The 26,773-nt window shown below is 37.9% G+C and overlaps 10 protein-coding genes across 10 annotated transcripts; 5 read left to right on the top strand and 5 right to left on the bottom strand.

Annotated features, from left to right (window-relative positions):
- Positions 1-768: 768 nt before the first annotated feature.
- On the bottom strand, positions 769-2,956 carry EV154DRAFT_437491 (WD40-repeat-containing domain protein). Its single transcript, XM_051596855.1, has 7 exons — positions 2,743-2,956; positions 2,584-2,689; positions 2,353-2,528; positions 2,106-2,282; positions 1,848-2,031; positions 1,301-1,371; positions 769-1,244 (listed from the first exon to the last, which is right to left on the bottom strand). The coding sequence occupies exons 1-7, from the start codon at positions 2,937-2,939 to the stop codon at positions 839-841; spliced, it is 1,317 nt and encodes a 438-aa protein (XP_051461229.1). The 5' UTR covers positions 2,940-2,956; the 3' UTR covers positions 769-838.
- EV154DRAFT_497103 (uncharacterized protein) lies at positions 2,957-3,754 on the top strand. The gene has a single exon (XM_051600228.1). The coding sequence runs from the start codon at positions 3,025-3,027 to the stop codon at positions 3,661-3,663; it is 639 nt and encodes a 212-aa protein (XP_051461228.1). The 5' UTR covers positions 2,957-3,024; the 3' UTR covers positions 3,664-3,754.
- EV154DRAFT_497102 (uncharacterized protein) lies at positions 3,755-7,303 on the top strand. The gene is made up of 9 exons (XM_051600227.1): positions 3,755-4,258; positions 4,372-4,829; positions 4,896-5,558; positions 5,631-5,778; positions 5,839-5,944; positions 6,034-6,346; positions 6,405-6,484; positions 6,538-6,648; positions 6,701-7,303. The coding sequence occupies exons 1-9, from the start codon at positions 3,790-3,792 to the stop codon at positions 7,239-7,241; spliced, it is 2,889 nt and encodes a 962-aa protein (XP_051461227.1). The 5' UTR covers positions 3,755-3,789; the 3' UTR covers positions 7,242-7,303.
- Positions 7,304-11,557, bottom strand: EV154DRAFT_497097 (uncharacterized protein). The gene is made up of 6 exons (XM_051600226.1): positions 11,400-11,557; positions 10,645-11,319; positions 10,429-10,552; positions 10,190-10,365; positions 9,469-10,129; positions 7,304-9,369 (listed from the first exon to the last, which is right to left on the bottom strand). Exons 2-6 carry the CDS (start codon positions 11,088-11,090, stop codon positions 7,531-7,533), a joined length of 3,246 nt encoding a protein of 1,081 aa, XP_051461226.1. The 5' UTR covers positions 11,091-11,319; positions 11,400-11,557; the 3' UTR covers positions 7,304-7,530.
- A 589-nt stretch (positions 11,558-12,146) lies between these two features.
- On the bottom strand, positions 12,147-13,490 carry EV154DRAFT_559888 (Gtr1/RagA G protein conserved region-domain-containing protein; the record flags this gene model as incomplete). Its single annotated transcript, XM_051605580.1, has 8 exons — positions 12,147-12,223; positions 12,287-12,399; positions 12,461-12,675; positions 12,729-12,824; positions 12,879-13,101; positions 13,159-13,228; positions 13,307-13,406; positions 13,464-13,490. 8 exons carry the CDS (start codon positions 13,488-13,490, stop codon positions 12,147-12,149), a joined length of 921 nt encoding a protein of 306 aa, XP_051461225.1.
- A 789-nt stretch (positions 13,491-14,279) lies between these two features.
- On the top strand, positions 14,280-14,816 carry EV154DRAFT_536390 (uncharacterized protein; the record flags this gene model as incomplete). The annotated part of the gene is made up of 3 exons (XM_051604129.1): positions 14,280-14,378; positions 14,455-14,611; positions 14,665-14,816. The coding sequence occupies 3 exons, from the start codon at positions 14,280-14,282 to the stop codon at positions 14,814-14,816; spliced, it is 408 nt and encodes a 135-aa protein (XP_051461224.1).
- A 175-nt stretch (positions 14,817-14,991) lies between these two features.
- EV154DRAFT_58009 (uncharacterized protein) lies at positions 14,992-16,867 on the bottom strand. The gene is made up of 3 exons (XM_051606605.1): positions 16,821-16,867; positions 16,421-16,759; positions 14,992-16,364 (listed from the first exon to the last, which is right to left on the bottom strand). The coding sequence occupies exons 2-3, from the start codon at positions 16,488-16,490 to the stop codon at positions 15,124-15,126; spliced, it is 1,311 nt and encodes a 436-aa protein (XP_051461223.1). The 5' UTR covers positions 16,491-16,759; positions 16,821-16,867; the 3' UTR covers positions 14,992-15,123.
- Positions 16,711-17,062, bottom strand: EV154DRAFT_559885 (uncharacterized protein; the record flags this gene model as incomplete). The annotated part of the gene is made up of 3 exons (XM_051605579.1): positions 16,711-16,759; positions 16,821-16,886; positions 16,938-17,062. 3 exons carry the CDS (start codon positions 17,060-17,062, stop codon positions 16,711-16,713), a joined length of 240 nt encoding a protein of 79 aa, XP_051461222.1.
- Positions 17,063-17,183: 121 nt separating this feature from the next.
- EV154DRAFT_559884 (glycyl-tRNA synthetase) lies at positions 17,184-18,893 on the top strand (the record flags this gene model as incomplete). The annotated part of the gene is made up of 1 exon (XM_051605578.1): positions 17,184-18,893. The coding sequence occupies one exon, from the start codon at positions 17,184-17,186 to the stop codon at positions 18,891-18,893; it is 1,710 nt and encodes a 569-aa protein (XP_051461221.1).
- Positions 18,894-21,489: 2,596 nt separating this feature from the next.
- Positions 21,490-26,402, top strand: EV154DRAFT_477907 (uncharacterized protein; the record flags this gene model as incomplete). The annotated part of the gene is made up of 4 exons (XM_051598142.1): positions 21,490-23,451; positions 23,671-24,997; positions 25,052-25,123; positions 25,177-26,402. 4 exons carry the CDS (start codon positions 21,490-21,492, stop codon positions 26,400-26,402), a joined length of 4,587 nt encoding a protein of 1,528 aa, XP_051461220.1.
- Between the last annotated feature and the right edge of the window lie 371 nt (positions 26,403-26,773).

Below are 26,773 nucleotides of genomic sequence, written 5' to 3'. Positions count from 1 at the left end.
TTGAGTGAAAAAAATAATGATTAGCATTCAGTTAGCTGGGAGGGGCTGTAAGTCCCAACCTACACAATACATAAAACATTGAGTGAAAAAAATAATAATTAGCATTGAGTGAGCAGGGAGGGGCTGTAAGTCCCAACCTACACAGTACATAAAACATTGAGTGAAAAAATAATGATTAGCATTGAGTGAGTTGGGAGGGGCTGTAAGTCCCGACCAAGCCCAAACTCTTTCTTTTGCACCAATTGTCTGATCATACCCGTTTTCACGCACGGTCAACTTTATGTTGCTTTATCACGGGTCCGTAACCCTGCTAATCTCAAAGTAATCTTACTGAAAGAGCAGTCATTTTCAACACTCACAGACAACGTTGTATTTACTGAAGTACTAACTCGAACACAAAATTAAACATAAAATATTCATTATCAATAAAATCTATTTTTGTCCCATTTATAAACATTGAGTGGCGTCGGTGGCCCGCTGCAGGCGCGAGATCGCCCCCAGCAGGAACGTAGGTTATTTTTACCGTAGCGAAGCGAAGGTCAAAAAATTACCGAAGTGGGCTGGGGCCGCGATCTCGTAATAATAATAAAAAAAAAAAGTTTCTTTTTCTTTTCCTTTTTCGATGCATAAGATTATAGTTATCACTGTGTGCGCGCGTGTGTGTATATGTGTGCGTGTATGTGTATATGTGTGTGTATGTGTGTGTGTATGTTTATATATATATATATATATAAAAAGAAAAGAAAAATAGAATGATAAATGATACATGATATGATTTGCAATTTATATATATAAAGACATTAAGGAAAGGGTTTTAAAATACATGCGCCCTATTGTGTTACATCCACATGGTAGATTTGCTGTTTAAAAAGACATTATTGTACATCGTTTCAATAGATTGTTGTTGATGTTTCATCATGGTTTTTTGAAATTGATGATGTCGGTAAGAAGTCTGAGCGATGAATTCACCAGCTAAGCTTTCATCTCCACTACTGCTTCCACTTTGTGATGCTTCATCATCATGAGAGCCTAGGCTGTTTCTTCTGACAATCAAACGATCGGCTGATCCTGTCATTTTTTCTCGTGGTTGAATGTCAGAATCATGAACAAATGTACATCGAATTCCATACGGACATGATCCATCCATATGATATGAGCGACAAATCTGTGTCTTGTATCTAGTATGTCTTGGAACTTTACGTAGCTCTTCAGAACCATGAGCGTATCGACATTTTTTACCGTATCTTTAATAATAGGTTGTCAGATTTGTGTCCATTATAAAATTAAGAATAATGTTTACCTGCAGTGTCCTAATTCTGTCCAATTTCTACATGATTCGGTCTTGTACAATACGACATCTTTATGCTTCAACTTGTTGGGAGATTCGGTGATTTGATGTGGTGATATGATTTGTTGATGTTGATTGAATTGTTGTTGTGGCACATACAAATGCTGTTGAATCACCCAGCTACTAGGGTTGCTATGCATGATATTAGAGCTGTTATACATATGAGAGGGTAAAAAGAAGAAACAAAAAAAGAGAGAAAGAGTAGTTGGTAAATGATTAAAAAAAGTTGTGAAAAAGCTGAATATAAATAAACATTTTTTTTTTACGCCAAATGGGGCTACCTAAAACTTCGATCCTTCTTTTAAAATATTTATTATGTGTTTCGGTACCCATAAAACGTATAAATCGAAAACTTTGTTATTGTTTTGTTTCCCTTTTTTAAAATAAGAAGATTCACACGTGTGAACCACGCGTATGATACATGTATTATTATAAATAAGATTGACAGTTAACACCAAATGTGAATTAATCCATCAGATCCAGCTGACAACATATTTACATTTTCTGGATGATAATCTAATGCAGTTGCAACGCCTTCATGCGCATCCAGTGTCGATACGATATTTCCTTCTAATATGTCGTAAATGTAGATCTTGCCGTCTTCCGATCCTGTAAGCGCATAAGCATCCGTATTTGAAAGAATAGATTCAATTTTGTATTCATTGTGTTTATGGCCTTTAAATCTATTTTTAAGACATTCACAGAGTTAATAATAACTCTTACAATATTCTCTTTGTTCGCCCCCTTTTCTCTTTACTCATTTAGTAATCGTCCGTTGCTCTTATCCATCAGTCGCATTGTGCTATCTAGGCTGCTCACCAAGATACAATTTCCATCTTTGGACAATTTGGCAGATGTAATGGCAGGTCCGATATAATCTTCTTTTAATTCGCCCATTCTTAAGTCGTACGTACGCAGTTTTCCATCAGCACAACTACAACAATAAACCCCTTCCTTTTTTAATATATTGTTATCTTTAACCCTTTTTCAATTATTCAATTTACCCTGCTGCAATTTCAACGCCCTTGACATCAAGCGACATGACACTATCCTTACAATCTTCAATCACCTGAATTGGTTGAAAGTTGGACGATCGCAAGTCCCAAAGGCGGATAGTCGCATCAAATGATCCACTAAGTAACACTGTAGATTCCTCGTTAAATGCCACCGAGTTTACTCTCTATTTCCATTAGTTTTTACGTCTCGTTCTGTTGCACTTGCTGGCTTTGTATTACCTCCCAATGGGCCGTATATCGTCTTGTAATTTCGCCTGAACTAACATCCCATAATAAGACAGTACGGTCCACACCTCCACTCGCAATCTTTCCATTATCCGATGAACTGTATCGAGTGGATTAGTATATATAGTAAAACAATGTCTCTCATTTAGTTACACTGCTACAGTTAGCACATCTCTGCCATGACCATTATATGATTGAAGTAAAAGTCCTGTGGTTGGATTCCACAAACGAATGGATCTGTCGCGACCAGCAGACACGCAATACTGTCCCGACTTGTTATATTTAACTGCATTGATAGGTCCTTTATGACCTTTTAATGTAGATTCGATTTTAGTTGGGTATGGTGGCATTGTTTACAAAAGAGAATGAAAAAAAGGCTGAGTTATTTTTTTGACATTCTTTTTTTTTTCGTGTTTTTTATTTTCATTAATATATATGAATCGATTAGGTTTTGCAGATTTTCACGCAAGGCATTTCGGAGCTGCCCAGAGGGCTCATTGGCAGTCAATTTTAAAGCAACAAGAGTACGGGAGCCAGCATCAGCAATATGACGGCTATCAACAGCAAGGCTACGATGAGAATCAGCAGCAAACTTACGAAACAAGCCAACAAGAAGGCTACGACAGCTACCAACAGTACCAATATGACAGCTATCAGCAGGAGTATTATGGGACTGAGCAACAAGAAGAGCAACCACCATTGGACAGTAATGAACCATTTGGACAAGTAAGGGAGTACGACCATTATGAAGAAGAAGAAGAAGAATTGTCAAAAGAAGCGATAGAGATATTTCGATTTTCCGAAGCGTATCGATTAGAACGAGCACTAGAAAGACAAAAGGAGGAAGCGAATAATGACGAAGAAGGCATGAATGATTGGCAGTATGATGAATCAAACGTACTAGTGAGCGGAGGGTTAGAGGCACCTGCAACAAGTCTTGTTTTGACCAATCAAAAACAAGATCGATCGACCAAGATTAAGATTCAAGAAGATTTATTAAATTCGGCCTATTTACAATCATGTATGAATGGTGATGCACCAGTGCTTTGGCCTGTGCTTCCCTTGAAGATGTAACTAGAAGAAAAAAAAAAATTGATTTCAAATCCCCGACTTTTGTTATTTATACCCGCTTTTTCTTTTAATGACTCTTTTTCTCTTTTCTACCTTTTTTTTTTATTAGTGTGTGTACAATTAATTGAAATGAATAAAGCGGACGTATTTCCACCGTATTATTCAAGTGATGAATTTGTTTGGACCACACCGTTTGTTATTGGACCTAGTATATTATTAGGCACACTTGCTTTAGTTGGTTTACCTCGTTACCTTCACAACAGGTTTCACCAAACTAGTGCCACAACCACTAGACCACTTTCTACCTTTTCAAAATTTATTGTCCTTTTAGCTGTGATCATAACCAGTTCTTTTCTGGTCGATGCTCTGGTAATTGTCGCTAGAGTAATTGTGGATGACCATTGGACTTCTTCCGTCTTGGCTTACTACATCATTGTATCTTGGCTCGCTTGGACTCTCAGCTTGGCCGCATTGGCCGATGAAACTCAGAAATTCTCGCAATGGTTCTGGGTTCAATATCTATTTTGGATCATTGCTGTCCTGAATGATACCTTTGTCGGTTGGTTATGGATGATGGGCGTGCTTAAACCTGTACCTGGTAAGTTTTTTTTTTTTGTTATAAGGAGTAGTTTGTTTATGTCCACTGAAAAAGGGGCGGACCGGGAAGGAAGGGGTATAGAACGACTCTTTTTGGCTAATCTTTACACGCAGGTACCATTTTCTCGGCTTGGGATCATGTTTTACTGGGCATCTTTATTACACGATATATCGTTGAAGTACTCGTTCTTATGTTGTCAATTGGTCACTTATTCAACAATCCTCCATCCGCCAACGACGGAGAAAGATCAGCTCTTTTAAGTTCGACTGCACAGCAATATGGTACCAGAGAAACTCAGCCTACTGCTAGTACTAAAACACCTACCTCCGAACCCAGTCCTTTTGAAGGTTTCTTTTACAAGATGAAGAAGCTCTTGCCGTTTATTTGGCCTCATCATGATTACAAACTTCAATTGTATGTGGTGCTTTGTTTTGTATTGATGTCATTGGGTTTCGCTGTTAATTTATTAGCACCTCAGCAAATCGGTTATATTGTTGATAATTTAAAAGCAGGTGAATTTGCTTGGATGCCAATTATGATTTATGTTGGACTCAAGTTCCTTCAAGGAGGGGTAAGGAAAAAAAAAGTTTTTTTTTTTTTCTGGTAATTTACTGATACTTTTCTATTTTTGTGACAGTCGGGACTTTTGCAATCTTTGCAAAACTGGCTTTGGATCCCAATAGGTCAATATACCACGCGAGAAATTTCTTTAAAAACATTTAGTCATCTCCACAGCCTATCATTGGGATTCCACATCAATCGAAAAACAGGTGAAGTGTTACGTATTATGGACCGTGGTACAAGCTCCGTCGTGAACCTGTTGAATCAAATCTTGTTCCAAATCTTTCCTGTCTGGGTCAACATTGCCTTGATCTCTGTCTATGCCACCTATATCTATGCGCCTTCCTTTGGTTTGATTGTGTTTATGACCATGGTCATGTACATGTACGTCACCATTGCTGTTACAGAATGGCGTACCAAATACAGAAGAAGAATGATCGAACTAGACAATTATGCTCGTACAAAGGCCGTTGACTCGCTCTTAAATTTCGAGACCGTCAAATACTATAATGCTGAAAATTTCGAAATCAATCGTTACAAGGATGCCATTCTGGATTATCAGGAAGCTGATTGGAAGAGTTCCGTTTCCTTGAATATCTTGAATTTGGCTCAAAACGCAATCATCACTGGTGGTTTGCTCTCTGGTTGCTTGTTATTTGCATATGAAGTATCCAAGGGTGAATTAACCGCAGGTAACTTTGTTGCATTTAATATGTACATGATGCAACTTTATACTCCCGTAAGTTTTTTAAGGTTTTACGTTTTGTGTAATGTTCTCTTAGCATTAATTTTTTTTTTCTTTCTTTAATAGTTACACTGGTTCGGTACGTATTACAGAATGATTCAATCTAATTTCATTGATATGGAAAAAATGTTTGCTTTATTGGATGAGGTTGAAACTGTTCAAGACGCTCCTGATGCTACTGAAATGGTTGTTTCTAAAGGACATGTTGTATTTGGTAATGTCTAATTATCATCATAACTACAATTTATTAATTTTTTTTTCTTTTCGGGAATAGATAATGTTACGTTCTCGTATGACGGTCGCCAAACTGCTCTCGATGGTATATCCTTTACCATTCCCAAGGGAGCCACTGTAGCTCTTGTGGGACCTTCCGGCGGCGGGTAATTTTTTGACAAAAAAAAAAAAAAAAAAAAAAAAAAAAAAAAAAAAGAGAGAGATGCATTTATTAAGGCTCAACTTTAAACTTTAGAAAATCCACTATCTTGCGTTTGTTGTTCCGTTTTTATGACCCAAGCTCGGGTTCTATCAGTATCGATGACCAGAATATTCGTCAAGTGACTCAGCTCTCGCTCCGAAAAAATATTGGCGTTGTTCCCCAAGACACGGTTCTTTTCAACGACTCCATCTTTTACAATATCCAGTATGGTGATGTTTTGGCTGATGAAGGCGACATTTATCGTGCTGCCAAAGCAGCCATGATTCATGATAAAATCGAGTCTTTCCCCGACGGTTATGAAACCAAAGTGGGTGAGCGTGGTCTTCGTTTAAGTGGCGGTGAAAAGGTAATTTTATAACGTTATCATGAGCGGTAAAATACAGTATTAACGTGTTATCCATCAGCAACGTGTAGCCATCGCAAGAACTATTTTGAAAAACCCACCCATTATCTTACTGGACGAAGCCACTAGTGCACTAGACACGTAAGGATTTTATTATTATAATCAATAGAGTTACTCATATCTATCTCTAATAGTACTACCGAGAGACATATTCAACAAGCTTTGGCTGATATGACCAAGGATCGTACTACACTTGTCGTTGCGCATCGTTTGTCTACTATTGTCAATGCCGACTTAATTTTAGTGTAAGATAAGAAATGATCGCTCTCAAATATATCAACTCATAAAGCTTTATAGAATTAAGGATGGCAAAGTAGTAGAATCAGGTAGTCATGAGGAATTAATCAAGAAGGGCAGTGCCACAGATGAAGGTGTCTATTACGAAATGTGGCAAAAGCAGCTGTTTGATGAAAGTGAGACACAAAGCGAGACAGCTATGGAAGAGGAAACAGGTAGCACTTGCACCTTGGACGATTTAAAAAAGAAAAAACCTACACCAATTGAGACACTTGTACTTGACGAAGTAGAGGATGAGGGATCAAATAAAGATAATGTGGTTTCATCCCCTATACAAGTAGAGACGATTGATTTGGAAGAAGAAAGTACACCACCCGCAGTGGAGGAAGAACAGAGCATATCACCCACAATGGAAGAAGAGGAGAGCATACCACCAGTTGTGGAAGAAGAGGAGACCACAACTCCCGCAGCGGAAGAAACCACAACTACATCGGATGATGGCAATAATAAGCAAAACACTGCCAGTAGTAATTCTTCATCCAATAACAATAACTCAAAAAAGAACAAAAAGAAGAAGAAGAGAAGTAAATCCAAATTCTAGAAAATAAAGTATAATAGAGCTTTTTTTTATAAAAAAAACATATTCAGTTTCTTTTTAATATACAAGAGAGAAAAAGGATGCAAAAAAAAGAAGAAGAAAAAAAAAGGATATTTACAATTGATTACATATAAAAAAGGTAAAATTAGTACTTGAGAGGGTGTTGGCGGTGAAAAAGGTGCGTGAGGGTGATGGTGTGTGTGGGGCATGATATACAATTAGTTTGATGTGTAAATGATATTTTTGTGTGTGTGTGTGTGTGTGTGTGATAAAAGAGGGAGGGAAATAAGATCTAATCCCATCTTCTTCTATCCATTTCATCATCCGATAAAGACCCTCTACGTGATGAACTAGCAGAAGGTCGATGATAGTAAGGTGGGGGAGATGGTCTCCTACTCCCAGAGTAGTACCTTGGGCTTCTATAATAAGGTCCAGCAGAAGGCGGTGGATAGCGATAATAAGACGACGGGCTGTATGAACTGTAATGTGGAGGTCGAGAATACCCTGGTCGCACATACTCTCCATTACTAGAATACCGTGATGATTCTCCATATAATTTGTCTCGGTGACTACTACTGTAGGGCGATTCCGCTCGACTACGACGCGAGTAATAATATCCATCGTCTTTGGGTGCATGTGATAGTGGTTTATCGGTATTAGGAGCACCATTCACATGCTCATTTCGGCTTGGTGGTTTATCGTTATTGATAGGAGTGGCAGGAGTAGTATTGGTAGGTGTGGTGGTAGTCGGAATCAAATCATCTTCATTAGACAAAGCGCGTCTCTTTTTAAGAGGAGATGTTGGAATATCTTCAGCATAGTCCCAGGCACCATTAATATGATCTTCTGGTGGTGGTTGCGGTTGTGATTCCGGAGTGGATAACATGGGTGGTACCTGAGCCTGTTGCTGCTGTTGCTGCTGTTGTTGTTGCTGCTGTTGCTGTTGTACAGGAGAAGTCAAGGATTTCGAATATTTGTTATTGATGTCTTCTGATATCACACTGGAAGGACTATCTGTTTTATCCTTGACAATAGTTTGATGTTTTCGCTTTCGACTGATTTTCAAAACCAAATCAGAACCATGAGTGTCAATGAATTTCTCGATCTTGGACCGTACACTACTATTCATCGCGTGTATTTTTCTCGAGGATTGGATCTCTCGGTCTACAATATGATGCGTGATTTTTCGTGCCAATTCCTTAAAAAGATATTTGTCTCCTTTCCACAAGGCTTTCTGCTTGGATGACAAATACTTGGTCACAATTTTACCCACTTCCTTTTTCAGCTCGGTCTCATCCAGACTATTACTACTGACAATACCAGCATCTCCTGACCCTCTTCTACTGGTAGAAGGTGTAATAATCCGAGGTGATAACTTGTTTGTACGACTGACAATGGAAACAGCAGGGCTTTCGCTACGAGCAGATTCTAATCGTTTCTTTTCAGCATCCTGAATCGTCTTTTCCACAAGATCCTCTAAATCAGATTGATTTACACCTTCAATAGAACTCACCCTTTCTTCTGGGAAATTCCATTGAGTTTTTCCTGTGATGCGGTGATAATAGTAAATGGTGCCATCTTCGGCGTATGCAGATTTCCAATTATTCGGTAACTTTGGTGCGGCAGTGATGGATGCAGAGGGGGAATCCGCATGGCCAGGGGAATCAAAGTAAGACGAGGATTGTACATTATTGCTGTAATATTCGTTCAATTTACTACTCTTGTAATCACTTTTATACGGAGACGAATAAGAAGAATGACCTCGGTCATAGACATCTGCTTCTGAATTATAGTCGTGGTGTGATCCCTCACTAGAAACGGGGTATGTAGGGTAAGAAGGAGTAGATACGCGTGAAGGTCTTCCAAAACCATAATAACCATTTTTCACACATGCATCGATCATAGCGCGAGGTGCGGTAGGGATGGTAGAGCGTGGTGGGTATTCTGTTTTCCATTGTATCTCGTTAGCATCTGCGTCCAGTGAAAGATATTCGAAATAATCGTCATCAGGGTCAAAGAATTCTCGGCTGGAATCGTAACGTGGTGGTGTAATGATGTCTGCCGAAACTTCGGATAAGTGGTCGTCTTCATTTTGTGCGTCATGTTCTGTTTTATGAGAAGGTTCTGCAGGCTAATAAAATTCGGTGTGTGTATGTGTATGAGAGAGAGAGAGAGTGCGTGTGTGAGATAAAAAGGAAAGGGTGTGGAAATAAGAATAATAAATACGTACGGTTCTTTTGGGGATTCGATACACGCTCTTCAATTTATCCCAATCTTCCAATAAATTGTTTGCCAAATCTCGAATTTCGCTATTCTCATGGTTGGTCAGCCTTCCGACGATATCAAACATTTTGCAATCCTCAAGTCCATTCTTGTTGGCCAAAGGCAATTGTGACAAGACATGCAAGACCTTGATCAAAATTTCTGGATCATTCTTCCACTCACTCAACCAAAATTTGAGCATTTTAAGACCATGCAAACGAACAAACTTCCGTAAAATATCTCTACCCTGTGTCGAGTTCTTATCTGTCAATTCCAGTCGAAGCAATAGTTTCAGCACCAGATGTGATTTTCCAACCGAATCCAACATACGCTTCACAAACGATTGCACTTCTCGTGGATCCTGTAATGGTTCAGAGGCACGTCGACGGTGCATTTTTCGTAACATTTTCTTTTGTGTCAATGTCACGGCTTCGGCTGTATCGGAATCCTCTTCACTCACATCCTCATCGTCATCCTCATCGTCATCATCATCGTCTTCTTCATCTACCAGATTTTCATCCCTGGCTGCTGTTACTGCGGCAGAGGTCTTGGCTGCATCTCCCTTTAAGGAGCCACCAATATAACCTTTACAAGAAGCTTCACCACAATAACATTTCTGAGCAACCGCACTAATAATGGTAATGTTAGTGTAAATGAACCCAATTCATTTTCCTTTTAATTTTCCTTACCCATATCGTTCAAACTTATAATCAAATGTCAATTCTTGACCTGCCTTGATGGGACGACGAGTAAAGATACCAATACGCATGTTCTTACCTACCACCCATTTCTGTGTAACACTATTAGGATTGCAAGAATGGTTGATAAATCGAGCCAAGCAGCCTTTTTTGGTAGCATCAATAATCTAGAAGATGATTTAATGGGTTAATTGAGAGAAAGGGGTGACATTCTGTGATTTGATGCGTACCTCGTCTGTTTTCAGGGTCATGAAATAATAATGCTCTAATCCAGCTGCTTCATATTCTTTTGTTCTTCGGATGAATTCATGATTTGGTATGACTTCGCCGATATACTCCATAATGAAAGCATTACTACGCAAAAAAAAAAAAGAAGGTGTAAGTAAAAGCGGAAGAAAAATAAAGTGCAAAACAAAAACAAAACAAAAAAAGAGGCGAGCTCTTACGTGGGCAAATCCGTCAATGCTCTTAGACCAAAGCCTTTTTTATCAGTTCTGATGACATCAACGCGTGCATATTCCCGTAATTGGAATCTTCTATTACGACAGTATCTTTCGCAAGGACAATCATCCACCATACATTCCATAAACATCATTCTGTTGATACAATAATTGTCGTCGCCACAAGCGGCATCGGGATTATCGATATCAGGACGGTATTTACATTCACAAGGCATGGATTCTTCTGCAATAGATTTTCCCGTAGCTGATCCACAGTAAATGTTTTCTACAATATTGGTATACGTCTCCATTGCATCGGCTGTAGCGGAAGGTAATTGTGCTTCCTCCTCCTCCTCCTCTTCTTTTTTCTCTGGTGCTGTTTCCTCATCGTCAGATGGGTCTGTTGTTTCCCTTTCGTCTCCATCATATTCATCTTGATGTAGAAAATCCATTTCTACATGACTGAGTGACAAGTCCTGAAAAGAGTTTAAATCGTTACTAGAATTCGTTAATGAACCAACATGGCCATCATAACTAGTGCTTGTGTCTGGTTTCGAAAAAAGTAGATCAGTTTTAGATCACCATGGACTGTTTTAGGAGAAAAAAAAATGTGAGACTTTATTACCTTGATTATAACTCGATTGTCTATCGTCGAATCCAATTGATAATGTTCTCGAAGGTCTGTTCACAAAAAAGTCGTTTATTAATAAAATGTTGTTGACGTAGGGGTTATACCCTTATGCTTCTCGAAGAATATTTACACTAGCCTAATGTCAGCACTTTGCATGCTGGGTATTCCCGTTTTTTCAAAGTTCTCTGGGCGTGATATTTCTCTATTCCTTGTATTTAAAATAGTAAATGCTGTACAATGGGTTTTCTTTTTTTTTTTTGTCAAGAACAAAAAAAAAAAAAAAAAAAAATACGTACAGTTACAGAGAAAAAAGTGTAAGAATAATAATAAAAAAAAATGCGATTTTTTCCCTCTCCAATATTACCTCAAATTAAAAAAGCTACAGCTGTGTCTCCCAAAAAAAGTTGTCTAAGCCACCAATCATTGGTGCTTTTTTTATGTTCTCTGCAAACAATGAAAACCAAATTCATAGTCTACTACGCTATTATAGCAATCAATGCGCAGTAAAGCAACATCCCCTCTCCTCACACACACACACTCAAACACACATACACACATATTTAAAGAATATATACAATTAACAAGTGATATATTACACACTGTCATCATTGTATCATCATGATTCGCAAATTCTCTCTGACAACTGAGTCATTACGTAATGGCGTGTAATCCGAAAAAGCTCAAGGTCTACAATCGTCTTTTTTTAAAATAGGTGGTATTTGTGCCACAATACACATGTACGTAGTTGATGCAACATGCATTGAGCGATTCGGAAATTTAGCATAATTTTAGTTGTTGTTGCCATGGCTACTGCTGAAGCGTGATGAATGGAGTTTGAAATAACGGATTTAATGTTTATTACATTTAGTTTTTTTTTTTATCGTGTATCAACATGTTCCAATTTCTCGAAATATTTTCTTGCAGCAGCAATATTGACCTGTGTAGCTGCAGAAGCTATAAAAAAATTAATACAAGGCATGTGGGATTATAGAAAAATAAATAGAAAATAATGCTTACTTATACCGGTATCTGATATGATGAGTAATACACTTGTATTCTTTGTCAGCGTATCAAAAAATGCTGTGAAATTACTTCCTTTAATTTCCATTTGCTTGGAATAGCTCTCCTTACTATAATCAGAGATTAATGATTGATCAGGTGAGTGTATGTGTGTGTATGTGTAACCCTTACCGTGTGCACAGATTGAATTGTTTGATAATACTGCTGATCTTTTCAAATCGATGCACATCAGGATGATGAATCGTGGCTGAATTAGCAATCACTAAAAACGTTGTTTTTTCAAACAAGACAATTTCATCCGCTCCACAGATCTTGCAAAATGTATCCAGACTAGCTTGCAATGCATTGATATTTGGAATTAAGCAATGAATAATCTTTGCCCACGCCTGGATTGAAAGTATTAGTTTTTTTTTTTCACATGGTATTCTTTTGTGCTTACAGCATAAAGTGTTTCGTCCCATATCGATGTTTGGAACGCCTGGATTTGTATAGGTTCAGATCGTACTTGAAGTTCAAGCTTTTGCTTTTCAAACATCTAGACATAGAACTGATTAAATTATAATTTTAAACACAATAAATCGAGTCATACCTTATCTCGTCGGTCTTCTTGTATCAGATCCATCTTATGCATTAAGCAAAATACAATGGCATTGGGCGAGTGTGTCAAGATAGATTCTAAGCAAGACTGGTAATAATGGATATCTTTATCCAATTCGGCACTGACGGCATCAAAGACATAAATCAAGACATGCACGTCTTTAAATATCACAGATCGATACGTTGTCAAGTAATCTTTGAATGAATCGTCTTGTCTGTCCTATTGGTCAGAATGAAGGTTGTTTACGATACCAAACTTTTTAATCTCTTACCCTCCACAATCCCATAAATTTAACTGTAAATTACCGAGAAATTGAACATCTGTTTTATTATCCCATAATACTTTTTTTTTTTTTTTAGAGTTAGAACTATAAATTAAGAGAGTTGTTACTTTTGTAGTGGGGTATACCTAAAACATACTTGTAGGTTCTAGATTTCGTGTTTTGGTAGCCACATTGTTATGAAAAATAATTGATCGCATAGAAGTTTTGCCAGCCGCACATCTTCCCATTAATAAAACCTATCTGACTTTCTTAGTGTTCATTCTCTTTTTATGATTTTTTCCTTGCTCTTTTACCTTTTTTGTCTTTTTGTAAAACACCATTTTTTTATTTTGTAAAATGAAATAAAATAGATAAACAAAAGAGAAAAAGAGAGAGAGATAAACTATGAATGAATTGACATAGGCTGACACCACTCGTGATATCTTTGTCGGAGTCCGTGAGAAAACCTTACCACCCAACCTTCTCTTGTCAGCTGAAGAGGTCTGCAACCACATTTTGTCATACCCCACTTTTTTTTTTTAGACTCATCGAATCCTCATACAGTTGAAGCAATCCCGCCTCATCCCAAAATATTCTTTTCTCGTTCGATCAATGAGTAACAGTGCAAATCAACCTTCCATTAAACCTCAAAGCTTGAGTAAGGATCTAATGTAAATAGGAGTATGTTTCTTGACTGAGCGTTGAGTGACATGAGGGGTTGGGTTTTATAGTCATTCATCATGTATTCGTAAGTAATAAATTCTAAAGAACTATCTCTTGAAGGTGTCTATTCACCAAAAAAGAAATCCATGTGAGCTAAAAAAAATTGGCACCAATAACATAACCTATCCATCCAAGTATACGAAGTATTGGATTCATGCTTAAAATTGAAAATGAAAGGCCACAAGGGCACATTCAATGCACGCACACAGTAATCTCTAGATGTGGTGTGTTTAGCACATAGGAGTTTGTCAGCAAAACAAAGCTCAGAAGGAGGAATGCACCAATCAGACACATTAGGCGAGTGGTCACGCTGAGAAGGGGGGGTTGAATTTTACTTTCAACCCCACACTCTCAATTCTGTCTTGTAACCATAACTTTTTTTTTCTTTATTTATTTATTATTAAAAAATGCTATTCAGTGCCATTCTCAAGCAAGCTGCAACAAGTACTATTAAATCGGGCAGTGGAAATCCACGATTACGTTTAAGAAAAGCCGCCTTGACTTTGGTAAATTGAGGAATATTAATAAAAATGGAAGCCATTGAACATGAATCTAACCTCTCCCACCCCCCTGTTTAATTAGACACCAGCTGCAGTTTCTCGGTTAAAGGACTTGACAGAAGGACCCACACCACAGTACTTGAGAGTAGGTGTTAAACAAAAGGGTTGTTCAGGCAATTCCTATGATTTACAATTTACTGAATCCAAAGGAAAATTCGATGAAATTGTGAACCAAGATGGTAAGTGAATGTTTATTATTATGAAGAAGATATACTAAAAGCATTCCATGTAGGTGTTACTGTGTTGGTTGATTCAAAGGCTTTAATTACAGTGTTAGGCTCCGAGATGGATTTTGTTCAAGATAAACTATCAGAACACTTTGTGTTCAATAACCCCAATGCGAAAGGCACCTGCGGCTGTGGTGAATCTTTTACCACAGTATAAAATACCTAATTCCTCAAACTCTAGACAATTGTACATACCTAATTTAACCTTTCATCCCCCTTTTTTGCCCCAATTTCAAGTCTCCCTTCACCCCATCTCAACCCATGCTTAGAAAATAAATTAAACTATCTCTTGCATTACTAATACTATTTTTTATTTTGCATAATTGCATTGAACTACCGATAGCATTACTTTTTTATTTAATTTTTTTTTTTTTTTTTTTGATATAATATGTGTGTGTGTGTGGATAACTATACTATATGATAAATTGCTAAAAAGAACACCGAAATCATTCTTATCTGTCCTTTTATGCCTGATAAATCATGAACAGGAATGCGATCAATGCAAAACCTAAAAGGTGTGTATTACAATCGTACATGGATACACCCGATGACATAGGAGGAATCGTCGTTGTACTAGACGCAGTTGCGGTGGTGGTTCTGTTCATACTATGTGTACTGGAAGCAGAAGTCATACTGGATGGCATGCTCGATGAACCGTTTGATCTTGTAACAGGTGCAGTTGTAGACACTACTGTAGAGGTTGCAACAGGGCTACTACTAACCTCGGTGTTGGGGATACTAACTGTTGAAGTAGGTTCACTGGATGGTGTGATTGTAGTAACGGGGATCAAAGGAGCTGCAACCACATTTGTCGCTTGTACTTTATCTTTAGCGCCGGGTGCAGTAACAGCAGCAGTAGTATCTTGTTTATCACCTACAGAGGCTACAGGAACTTCAGCAGCAATATTAACTGGAGATACGGAATTAGAATCAACCACAGCAACAGGTACTTGAGAAACAACATTACGAGAGTGATCAACAGCTGGAACACTTTTTGGCTTACTACTTTCCTCTTCGTGAGCAATAGGTTGGTTCAATGTGGCTTCAAGTACAGGTTGAACCGCAGGCTTAGCGATGGGATGATTGAGATCGGCTACATTGGCAGCGGGTACTACAACTACAGGCTTAGAAGCAATATCTGCAGGTTTAGCATTGGTAGTAGGGACAGTCTCCTTGTCAGCTACAGGATGAGCAGTGTCTACCTTGGCAGTGACAGGGGCAGTATCTGAAGCAGTGTCAATTGCAGGAGCGATAGCAGCGGGTTCAGCGTCAATGGCTTTAGTAGAAGGTTCCAAAACTACATTAGCTTCAATAACAGAAGAGTCGGTGGCCTTTGCGTCAAACTTGGTATCCTGTTCTGCAATAGCAGCAGCAGACTTGATATCCGTTTCGGATTTCGATTTGATATTATCCGTTTTAGCAGCAGACTTGGTGTTCTCCTCAGCGTCATCAGCAAGCTTGACATCGATTTCAGCCTTCTTGGCCACAGACTTTGCATCAGATCCGGGAGTGTAGGGATGAGGAATGGCAGCAGCTGCTGCTACGGAAGCAGGGACACCGGCGGCCAAAGCAATGGGACTATCGGAAGGAGTCTTTGCTGATGAAGCCTTTTCAGCGGCTTTTGCTGCCTTATTATCAGCGTTCTTTTGCTGCTTTGCTTGCTTAGAGTTGTCTTGCATGTCTTTTGCATGATCAATAGCTTGTTCTAGAAAAACAGGGTTAATGAGCAATTTATGCCTGTAAGTAAGCAATGATTTTTACCTTGTTGAGCTTGAATTGTCGTCAAGCAGACGATAGCTACAAGTAAAAGAGGGAGAGTATTTCGGGTCATCTTTCGATATAAGAATGAAGGAAAGAAGAAAATATTGAACGGGGATTACGGGTTTATATATTACAATGTGAATCCAATTTATCAATAGTAAAAATGCTTGATTAAATAGTGTTTATCCCGCAAAAAAAAAAAAGTATATGGGTTGTTATTTATATATTTTAATATATCACACTGTACAAATTAAAAAGGAGGTATACTGTTCCAGGTGAACTTTTATGGTTTATGCGTTATGCTGTTCTCCTTTTGTGCAAGGCAGTGTCGATACTGGACTAGATCAGAAAAGGTTAATTTTTGTTTATTACGGACTTTAATTAGATTTTTTTTTCATACCTAGCAACGGGATCACCATATTGATCATATTCAGGCGTCACTTCGACAGTGGGTAACCCTGTGCATCTATTCAAACAGGATTAAGAAAGCATTCGTTTTGAAGAGAGGATCAATTACTTTAGAAATAAACGGACAAAAGGTGTACATTCTATGTTATTTATATTGGCTTCACATTGGTATTGTACCATTTCAAACAGTTTACAATGCTCTGGTATTCTCTTCATTTCGGTGTGTTCTGTCATTGAGGTACAAGGATAAAGAGAGTGGAAAAAAATAAAAATAAAAATGCGCTGTGACCTTTTTTAGAGTGTTATTTTGACATACCGGGGGTTGGATTTATTATTTTTTTGTCCTTCTTCCAACATGACACAACCGTTTCGTACATTGCTTGACTTGTGTCGGCGTCGAGGCTTTTTATACCAATCGGCCGAAATTTATGGCGGTTTAAGAGGAGCTTACGATTATGGACCACTGGGTGTAGAAATGAAGAAGAATATTTTAAACTCTTGGTGGCAAAGACACGTTTATAACCGCGACGACGTCGTTGGTCTTGACACCAGTATTTTGACACCTCATCCTGTATTAAAGGCTTCAGGTCATGTCGATGAATTCACTGATCTTCTTGTCGATTGTGCCTTGACCAAGGAACGTTTCCGACCCGATAAAGCACCTCCTTTGAGTCTAGATAAAAATGGACATATTCCCATTACTGCACCCAGCAAGGAAACAGCGCTTGCTTGGAAGAAAGCCATTGAAGATCAATTTGCACCCAATACCAAAGTCACAGTGGAAGGCAACCGCATCTTATTGTTTGTGGATCACATCGTTCAACCAGATCAACGAGGTCAGGGAGGTAAAATCGTTTTCCAAATGTTGGATGAGAGTTCACCTTTAGAATTAAACTATCATGGCTATGTCGAACCCGATACCAACTCACCTTTCTTGACCGACAGTCGACCATTTAATTTGATGTTTAAGACCTTCTTGGACCCTATTGATCCTATTGATCGTGTTATCCAAACCACCATGAATAAACCCAATGACTCTAAAACAAGTGTACGTGAGGCTGTGGATCAAGTCTTAAAACCTTCCACCGTCTTTCTTCGTCCCGAAACTGCCCAAGGTGTCTTTGTCAATTTTGAGCAAGTAGTACGTACCATGAAGACAAAACCACCCTTTGGTATTGCCCAAGTTGGTAAATCCTTTAGAAACGAAATCAGATTAGAACACGGTATCTTTAGAACTCCCGAATTCGAACAATTGGAACTCGAGTTCTTTGTGGCGCCTTGGGAAGCCAAACATTATTTTAAATATTGGCGTAAAGAACGTTACAATTGGTGGTTAGAGCACGCTACCAACCCAGAAAAATTCAGACAGAGAGACCATGAATCCGATGAGATGGCTCATTATGCTACAGGCTGTACAGATGTTGAATATCTCTATCCTTGGGGCTGGGGAGAAGTAGAAGGCGTGGCTCATAGAGGAAACTACGATTTAACGCAACATATTAAGAATACCGGTGCCAACTTTGAAATATCTGAAGAAAAACCTGCATTATCTCAAGAGGTGAAGGAATCAGGTGAAGGTGAAGCTGAATTAATACCAACAGAAACACCTGCTCGTTATATACCTCATGTTGTTGAAAGTTCATGTGGATTAAATCGTGCAATGTTGGCTTATCTCTGTGACGCATTCCATCAAATTGAAGACGGCAAGGGCAAACCACCAAGAAACGTCTTAAAGTTGCATCCACGTTTATCACCCATCAAGTGTGCTGTCATGCCACTTACTGGTAAAGATGAGTTCTTGCCTCTTACTAAAAAGGTTGCCAAATCCTTAAGACGAAAGGGCTGGTACACTGTCATTGAATCTCAAAAGTTAAAGATTGGTAAACGTTACTATCGTCATGATGAAATCGGTACTCCTTGGTGTGTCACTGTTGATTATCAAAGTCTGGAGGATGATACAGTCACTATCCGTGATCGTGATACTGGCCTTCAAGAAAGAGTCAACTGGAAAGATGTTCAGACTATTATCGGTGAAAAGTTGATGGAACCTGAGGATTTAGATTAATACTTAATAAAACAAAAAACAAAATTCTTGTAAATATCTTTTTTATTTCATTGTTTCTTCCTTAAGCCAGGTCTTCTTCATCAAAATCATCATCAAAACCTAAACATTATTATCAGCAAACATAAACTTCCTCATCTTTAGAAACTTACTGTCAAAGAAATTTTGATGAATAGCCGTCTTTTCTAGATGCATCATGAGCGCTACGGATTCTCCTTTCTCATCCATCGGATCGTTCCAACTACCTGGTGAAGCACCTCCAAGCATATCGAAACGCGCAAAATCTCCCTGATGTCTTGCAAACCTTGGTGACATGTTACTGTTATTGATTGCTACTAAATCTTCAGGGCTCACACTTTTTCCATAAGGAGAACCGAATCTTTCCTCTTCCTCTTCCTCCTCGTCACCTTCTTCCATCACTTGATCTTCATCGTCCATTTCTGTTTATAGCGTATTAATGTTTATTTACTGAAGCAAGCCATCTGTGCTTACTACCTTCACTATTTGTTTCCCATTTGACAGTACTCATTTTTTATATGCGTTTGTACAAAAAAAAAAGGCGTAAAAAACATTGTACAGTCGCTGCAATTCAAGTATCAAGGTTCCTACTCCCTATTGGCTGTCACGATTTACAATTGAATTCGGTTTCTCCTCAGGCCGAATCAGATACGGCTTCTTATTCAGCAAACGCTCTGTTAATAAAGGGCAGTCTTTTTAAGTTTATTTGATTACAAGAAAAAATAAAATGCATTAATCGTTGACAGATTTCGATGGATATTATTTTGGAACTGAAACTGACGGCATATAATTAGTTCTCGAGTATAGCAAGATCATCATGTTCTACACGATGAATGAGTAAGTTCTTTACTTATACATTATACCGGGAGAAAGGGTTGGTGTTTGACTAATATTTTAAAGGCATACTGCCTGCTTTAGCAATTGAGCAACAATTCCAAGACTTAGGTTTTGTGTACGGATATTTATTTGTAAAATGTATGTATGCGATGTATGTTGAAAATTTAATGGAAGAAAAAATCATGTAATATTCGATAGCAATGTAAAATCGATTGAGAAAAATAAGAAACCAAAAGTAAGAACTAGCAGAGTACGGAATGACTAGTCATGGTATATGGGCTCAAAATAAGACACAGTCGAGCGAATATGAGGTTTGTATCGGTCCCAGATATTTTGGCAATCCTCATCCTCGTTTTTATGACCTAAACATATTAAAATGGGCTTTCCAGATGTTTTCCCACTTTCAAGAGAGACTGGATTATTTGGTCCTACATATTATAAACAACATGTTTCAATTACACAACTATCGGATACTCACAAATAATAATAAGCTACCTTTATCTTATATATTGAATATACTTATAATGACTCCAGCATGAATATTTGAGGTAACATTTTTAAATAAATAAGATGACGTACATGAATCAATCAATGACTTAAGTGATAATAAAAAGTGATACACAATAATGATAGGAATGACATTTCTGTGATAAAAAGAATCGGTATCTATTTTTAACGAGTATTCTTTCAATAATCGAAAAAATATATATACAACGACTTCATAATAAAAACAGGTTTGTACATTGTACACAAATGACAGATCAGCATCACTCGATTTGGGTAACTGTTATGGCATGTTACCCATTGTCAGATATACAAATTCCGGAGGAATACTTTCTTTGGATAAACTTCGAGACATGATTGAAGCTATTAAATATGATGTGTTTACCGAATTGTCATCACAATCAAGGGTGAGGGCCATTTTATCAATCGAAATAAGTGATATTGAATAAGAATATGTGTCATAATTACTTCATTGACTGGTATTATAATAAGATACTAAACAAATAAAGAGCTCGTATATGCATCTGTCAATTTCACATCAATCACGATATAATGTATTAGTTAATTGCAGCCTTTGTTTTGCTAACCATAAAAAGTTATAGAGCTTAATGCTTTGTCCAATGCTGTGACTATTTCCAAAGTTAATGGACAATGACCATCAGTTTTATTTTTGTTTAGCAAGATTACAATGCTTCTATTGTCTGCTAAAACAATAATTTACATCCGTTAATTTACGTCCAATATTGAACCAATGAAAACTATCTACTTTATTTTATTTTTTTTAAATTATGCCGCAAAATAAAATTAATGATGATTTATTTAGCTTTCTTTGTCAGCCTTTACCCAAAGTAATCACAATCATTCTATCTAAGAAACAATTCACTACCATTTTTTCATAGTTGATAAAGCTTATTTATCCTTAAGGAAAATTACGTCTGTTTTATTAACTAAATTCTGTGTACACGCATTATCAAATTATACAATCACTTAAAACAGCATACATTATCTGCAAATCATGCTGTAAATTTATTACAAAATTGTGGGCACTTCATAGTTAATTGTCTCTTTATCATTTTATTTAGATAAATTAATAAAGATACATGAAAGTTTTTTCATTATTTTTAAGTGCTGTTATATAGGTGCTTCATTGTCAATAAAAGTATAAGTACCACTGAGAAATCACTTTTTTTGTTATATCCCCTTTTACTTTTTTTATCAAACTCTTGTAACAAAAAGACAAATGATAACCTTTTCAATCATCTATGTGTTGTTGAACCTACTTCTTTACTGTGGGGTTTTTTTTAAACTTTACGAATGGGCCTATCCTGTTGCCAAATCATTTATTGCTCATCCATTTCTGGTTAAAGAAATCGTCACTTTTTTTTACCAAGAATTCATCTCCTGGATTAAATCTAGTCTTAAAGATTTGGCTATCAAGTGTATACCTTCTCTCTGGTTGCTCATGTGTGCAATGAGATGGGTCGAAGTTAGTGTATCCAAAATTCTTACTGTAAACGTTGTGGTGATCAAAGTCTTGAAGTTCGCCTTTTTCCCTCTTTGGATTCTGAAGATAGTCTTTTTGGTTGTCCTTTCTCCTTTTGCTCGTCTGATTATCAAAACAATTGAATATACTATTGGGATGCCTATCATTGCCACTGCTGATACTCAGGTCTCTTTAATTCCTCGCTCTTTCACTAGACGTTTTACTGACGTAGCACCTGCTGGTTCTACTTCTTATTTTGATAGAGTGTACACTTGGGTTCGTTCTTTAGTCCAAGGTGGTGATATGCAAGCTGGCTCAGAAGAATCCCATGCAAATACTGTTGAAACTAACCCTTCTGAAACTAACCCTGTTAGACCCCTCTATCTTGCACCAAACTTAGGCGAAGATACTGAATTTGTACAAAATACGATTATGACACTACTAACTTGGATAGAACAACAAAAATTACCTAGACTAGAAAACTTAGCCGATCGTGATGGCGATGCAATCAGTCACTGGTTTCAATTTCAATCTCCTGAACTTCTTTGCAGAGGTGTTTTGACAGAACTGTTTTCGGTACACCGTGATACTCGTTTGGAGAAAATGCTTGAATTTTTTGCAACAGATACTGAGTCTAGAGATCTTGCTATTGCTATTGCTACTCTTTTATTGATTTCTTTTGATATTAAAATGCCATTGCCTGTTAGATTAATTGTTGGACATCAGGTACCTAACGTACCACGTAGACCGTTCGAGAGATTTGTCGAGAATATGGCAGATACTCTTCAGTCATCCCGAAGCACACTCATGTGTGATTTCATGTTGGCGAACCTCACTGATAGTACTATTGCAGCGGAGATTGTGAACAAGCAATGGACCGACAAAAATTCCACTAGTAACAAGAAAAAACCTGTGCCTGCTTTTATCACTGAATTTATTGAGCAACCCTTTATTGTGTCTGATCCCAAGCCTTCCAAATTTCGTTTTTTAAAACGTGCACTATTTTGGTTCAAGCGTACATTTACCAAAGCCGGACTTGCGCAAGATGCCGAACTTAAATTCCTTCGCTTATATGCCGATAAGACTCTCAAAGATCTTCATGAACTTCAAGAACTCTTTTGGTTTCAGCCTGGTCAACATCCTCGTCTTATCGCTACGCCTTCTTCTTCTTTACGTGCTAGTAGTATGGACACAGAAGACTATGAGGTTGAACATTATAATCTCGTTCATGAAATTTTGGAGGATGTACCGTCTACGCCGACAGAAATTCCTGATATTCCTCCCGAGAGACAAGTAAATCATAATGAACTAAGGGACCTTATAGACGCTGGTCCTGACGTTGATATTAGAAGACTTGATCGTAGTTATTATGCCCAACGCCTGCTTCGTGCAGGACAACGATTGACACATCCAAAATATGATTCAAATGACATGACTGTCAAAGGTGAAGTTATAGGAAGTCCATTTTCCTCATTGCGAAATATCAATCTGTCAGGTACTTATACACCTGAAATCAATAATGAAAGGCCCCCTATTCAATACCAGCAATATCCCGCTCGCTTAATTGAACCAGCAGCTGGATGTACTTGGGAGTGGGAAAGTGAAATTGCTCTATATGGTAGTAATCATGGTAGCGAAGAAGGTGAGCGTGGCTCTGATGGCGAAGACAATGAGCGTAGATCTGGTAGTGAAAAAAATGAATCTGGTTCCGATAAGGAAGTAATTGAGGAAGAAGAACACATTTCTACATATGCTATAAATCCATATTCTGGACGTATCGCTGCTGCCATTCCTCCAAATATTTTCTATGAATCTCAAGGTGGTTCTCAGGGTGGTTCCCAAGGTGGTTCTCAGGGTGGTTCTCAAGGTGGTTCTCAAGGTGATCCTCAAGGTGGTCCTCAGGGTGGTTCTCAAGGTGGTTCTCAAGATGGCTCCCAGAACAATTCTCAAGGAAATTTAGCTATGATTGAAGCTGAAGAGACAGACATACCAGCAAGAACTATTCGTTTACGTAGTTTCTCTTGGCCTATGGTCTCTAGTGGGTCTCAAATTCTGCCAAGAACCAATCGTCAACCTTCGGAAGATATCGTGCCTGGTATGAGCGATGATGCAATTCTGATGGCTATTCTTCGTGATGACGATGACGAGTATGTAAATGACCCTAATAATCCAATTACCTCTGATTTAATTGCAAGCATGTATCACCGTAATTCTTATGTTTCTACTTATGCCCAAAGCATCATTTATGGTTCGTTCGAAGCAGATTTTCATAGGTCATGTTCCAGCGCTGGCTCAGAGTATTTTGATAACAACGGATTTCCTATTGACAAAGACGGCATTTTCAGAGAAAAGCTGGATGATTACATCTCTGAGCGCTATAATAATCTTGCTACAATTACAGAGGCTGACGACGATCAAATTACCCAGGAAGGTGGTGAGCAACTTTCTGAGCAAGAACAGGAAAATCTTACTGAATTAATTACCAATGACAACTCAGAGAATGACAACAATAATGCATTAGATCCTGGGTCTAATAGTAATGACCACAGTAGCATGGATGGTTTATTGGGTACTGAAAATATAGAGCGAATTCAAGATATCACTTTCGATTTTCCCTCTCTGACTGAAGGTAATTTATCAGGTCCAACATCACAGAATCTTAATCCTGGTGTTCAAAATATTTTGGATGATTTATCTGATGACAATGTTGATGAAGAGCTAGCCCAAAGTACTATCGTTACTCCCCTCGAACAAACTCAAGATATTGCCCTGACCCCACCTGTTCTTGGTGTTCAAAATATTTTGGATGATTTAACTGATGATAATGTTGATGAAGAGCTAGTCCAAAGTACTATTGTTAATCCCCCTGAACAAACTCAAGATATTGCCCTGACCCCACCTGTTCTTGGTGTTCAAAATATTTTGGATGATTTATCTGATGACAATGTTGATGAAGAGCTAGCCCAAAGTACTATTGTTACTCCCCCCGAACAAACTCAAGATATTGCCTTAACCCCACCAACGCAAACTCTTGTTCCTGGCGGCCAAAATGTTTTTGATGATCTCTTAGTTGAAAATAATGAAAGTTTATTTTTGCCTCTTTCCCATGATGATGGTAACATCCCTCAAGTTCCGGAACCAAGTGAATTAATTTGTGGTGTTCCCCAGAATGTTTTGAACAATTTGGTGGATAGTAATAATACCGATCAATCTCAAGCAGTTGAGCTGACTGTAGCACCTGAAAATCTTAATACTAGTGTCGAAGGTAAAAATACTAATATAATTACGAAAAAACTTAATATTAACGAGTTTATTATAGATACTGTTCAAGATGCCCCTGGTAGCGGATTAGTTGATAGCAATATCGTTCCTGTTAATACTGGTATCGAAGGTAGATATACTGATATAATTACAAAGAGATTAATATTAACGGCTTTACTGCAGATGCTGTTCAAGAAGCTCTTGGTAGCTTATTAGATTTAGATAATGGAGAACCTGGCCATGAAGTGATTGATGATTTTTTTTCAACTCCAGCCGATAGAAACCGAAACCCAACCATCACTATAGCTGACATGCCCCGAGGACTTGGTAGAAATAGGCTTGGCTCTGGTCAACTTCGTCCTGTTACATCTGAAGAATTGGAGGAAATTAGACTTATCACCAATCCACCTGAATCTGATCTTCCAACAGCTTTTCAACCAGAACCATTCCGGGATGGTGGTGACATTATAGATCTTTTGGATCCTACTGATGATAATCAAGACAGTAATTCGGATGCTCCACCCACATTTGAAGAACTTAGAGCAATTGAAGCTGAAGATATACAAAACAATGCTGCTGGTCAAGATATATCACAGGGTGCTCGTGATGCTCCTGGACCTGGATCTGGATCCTCTGGTAGTAATAATAGCGGTTCTGGAGTTAGTTCATTACACGGTTCACTAGGCAGTTCACTAGGCAGTACTTTTGATGGTTCTGGTGGTAGCAATGTCGGTGGTATTAACAATAACAATGACGACGCAGGATCTGGTAGTTCCTTTGCTGAAGTATTCTTTACCCAAAGGGATCGTGCTGAATTCGAACAACACTTTGCCAGTCTTTCTACTGCAGTTTATAATGATGTTCAAGATTTACGCAAAAAGATGTCCACTATTACAAGAATTATGAGAAGACTGATGTCTGGTGAAAGTGCTCAGTTTTTAAACACCTTGCATGCGTCAAGTGTCAAGGGAGAAACATTAGCCGAGACAACTGAGATCCTTCAAAAGTTAAGACAAAATTTTAAAAGCACAGCGGATCATTTCCAGTACTATGAAGGTTATATCGAAGACTTCGGAATGGGGTATGCTTTTTACCGTGCTGTAGAGTTTGCAACGGATTTTATAGAAGAATTAGAACGTACTTTTGAGATGCTCGATGGAGAGAGACGTATTCACGGGACTGTTATGCGCAGAGTCAAAAAAGAAGTTGCTGAAAACACTCGTATGGTCAAAAATTTGAGAGCAATAGTACAGCAATACATCTACTCCTCTGTTCATCTCACAGACCCTCAAAGACGCAGAGAGTTTAGAGAATCTGTTGGTGCTCTTTTAGAATATGTTAGTATACATGGTGATCGATACGATTTTTTGTCTGATATTCAACGTCGTCGCAATTTAATAATCAACTAGAGAAATACTCATTACCTTTATATTTAGAATAAAGTGTTCAATTTTTATTATATTTTTGTACTTTTTTGTACTTTTTTAGGAAGCTCAAATACAATTAAAGGTTCCTTTTATAGAGACTAATATGATAAATTACGGGATAAATAGCTATTACATAGTGCATACATGGGTCGCTAAAAGACAGCCTCATTGTCATAGATAAACTATTTATCCACTTGTATCTTGGCGTCAGTTACTATCGATAATGGAAATTGCCTAATCGAAAACAAAAACTTTCATTTATTTACCGAACCATTTTTAGATAATGATCGGCGATACCAGTAAACTTACAGCAACTACCCCCGTTATCGATCAGGAAGATTTACGAGATAATT

This window comes from Mucor mucedo (assembly GCF_025094135.1).
Source record: "Mucor mucedo strain NRRL 3635 chromosome Unknown EV154scaffold_14, whole genome shotgun sequence".
NCBI lineage: Eukaryota > Fungi > Mucoromycota > Mucoromycetes > Mucorales > Mucoraceae > Mucor > Mucor mucedo.
The sequence above is the reverse complement of the archived record's forward strand: the minus strand, read 5'-3'. Positions and strand labels throughout refer to the sequence as shown.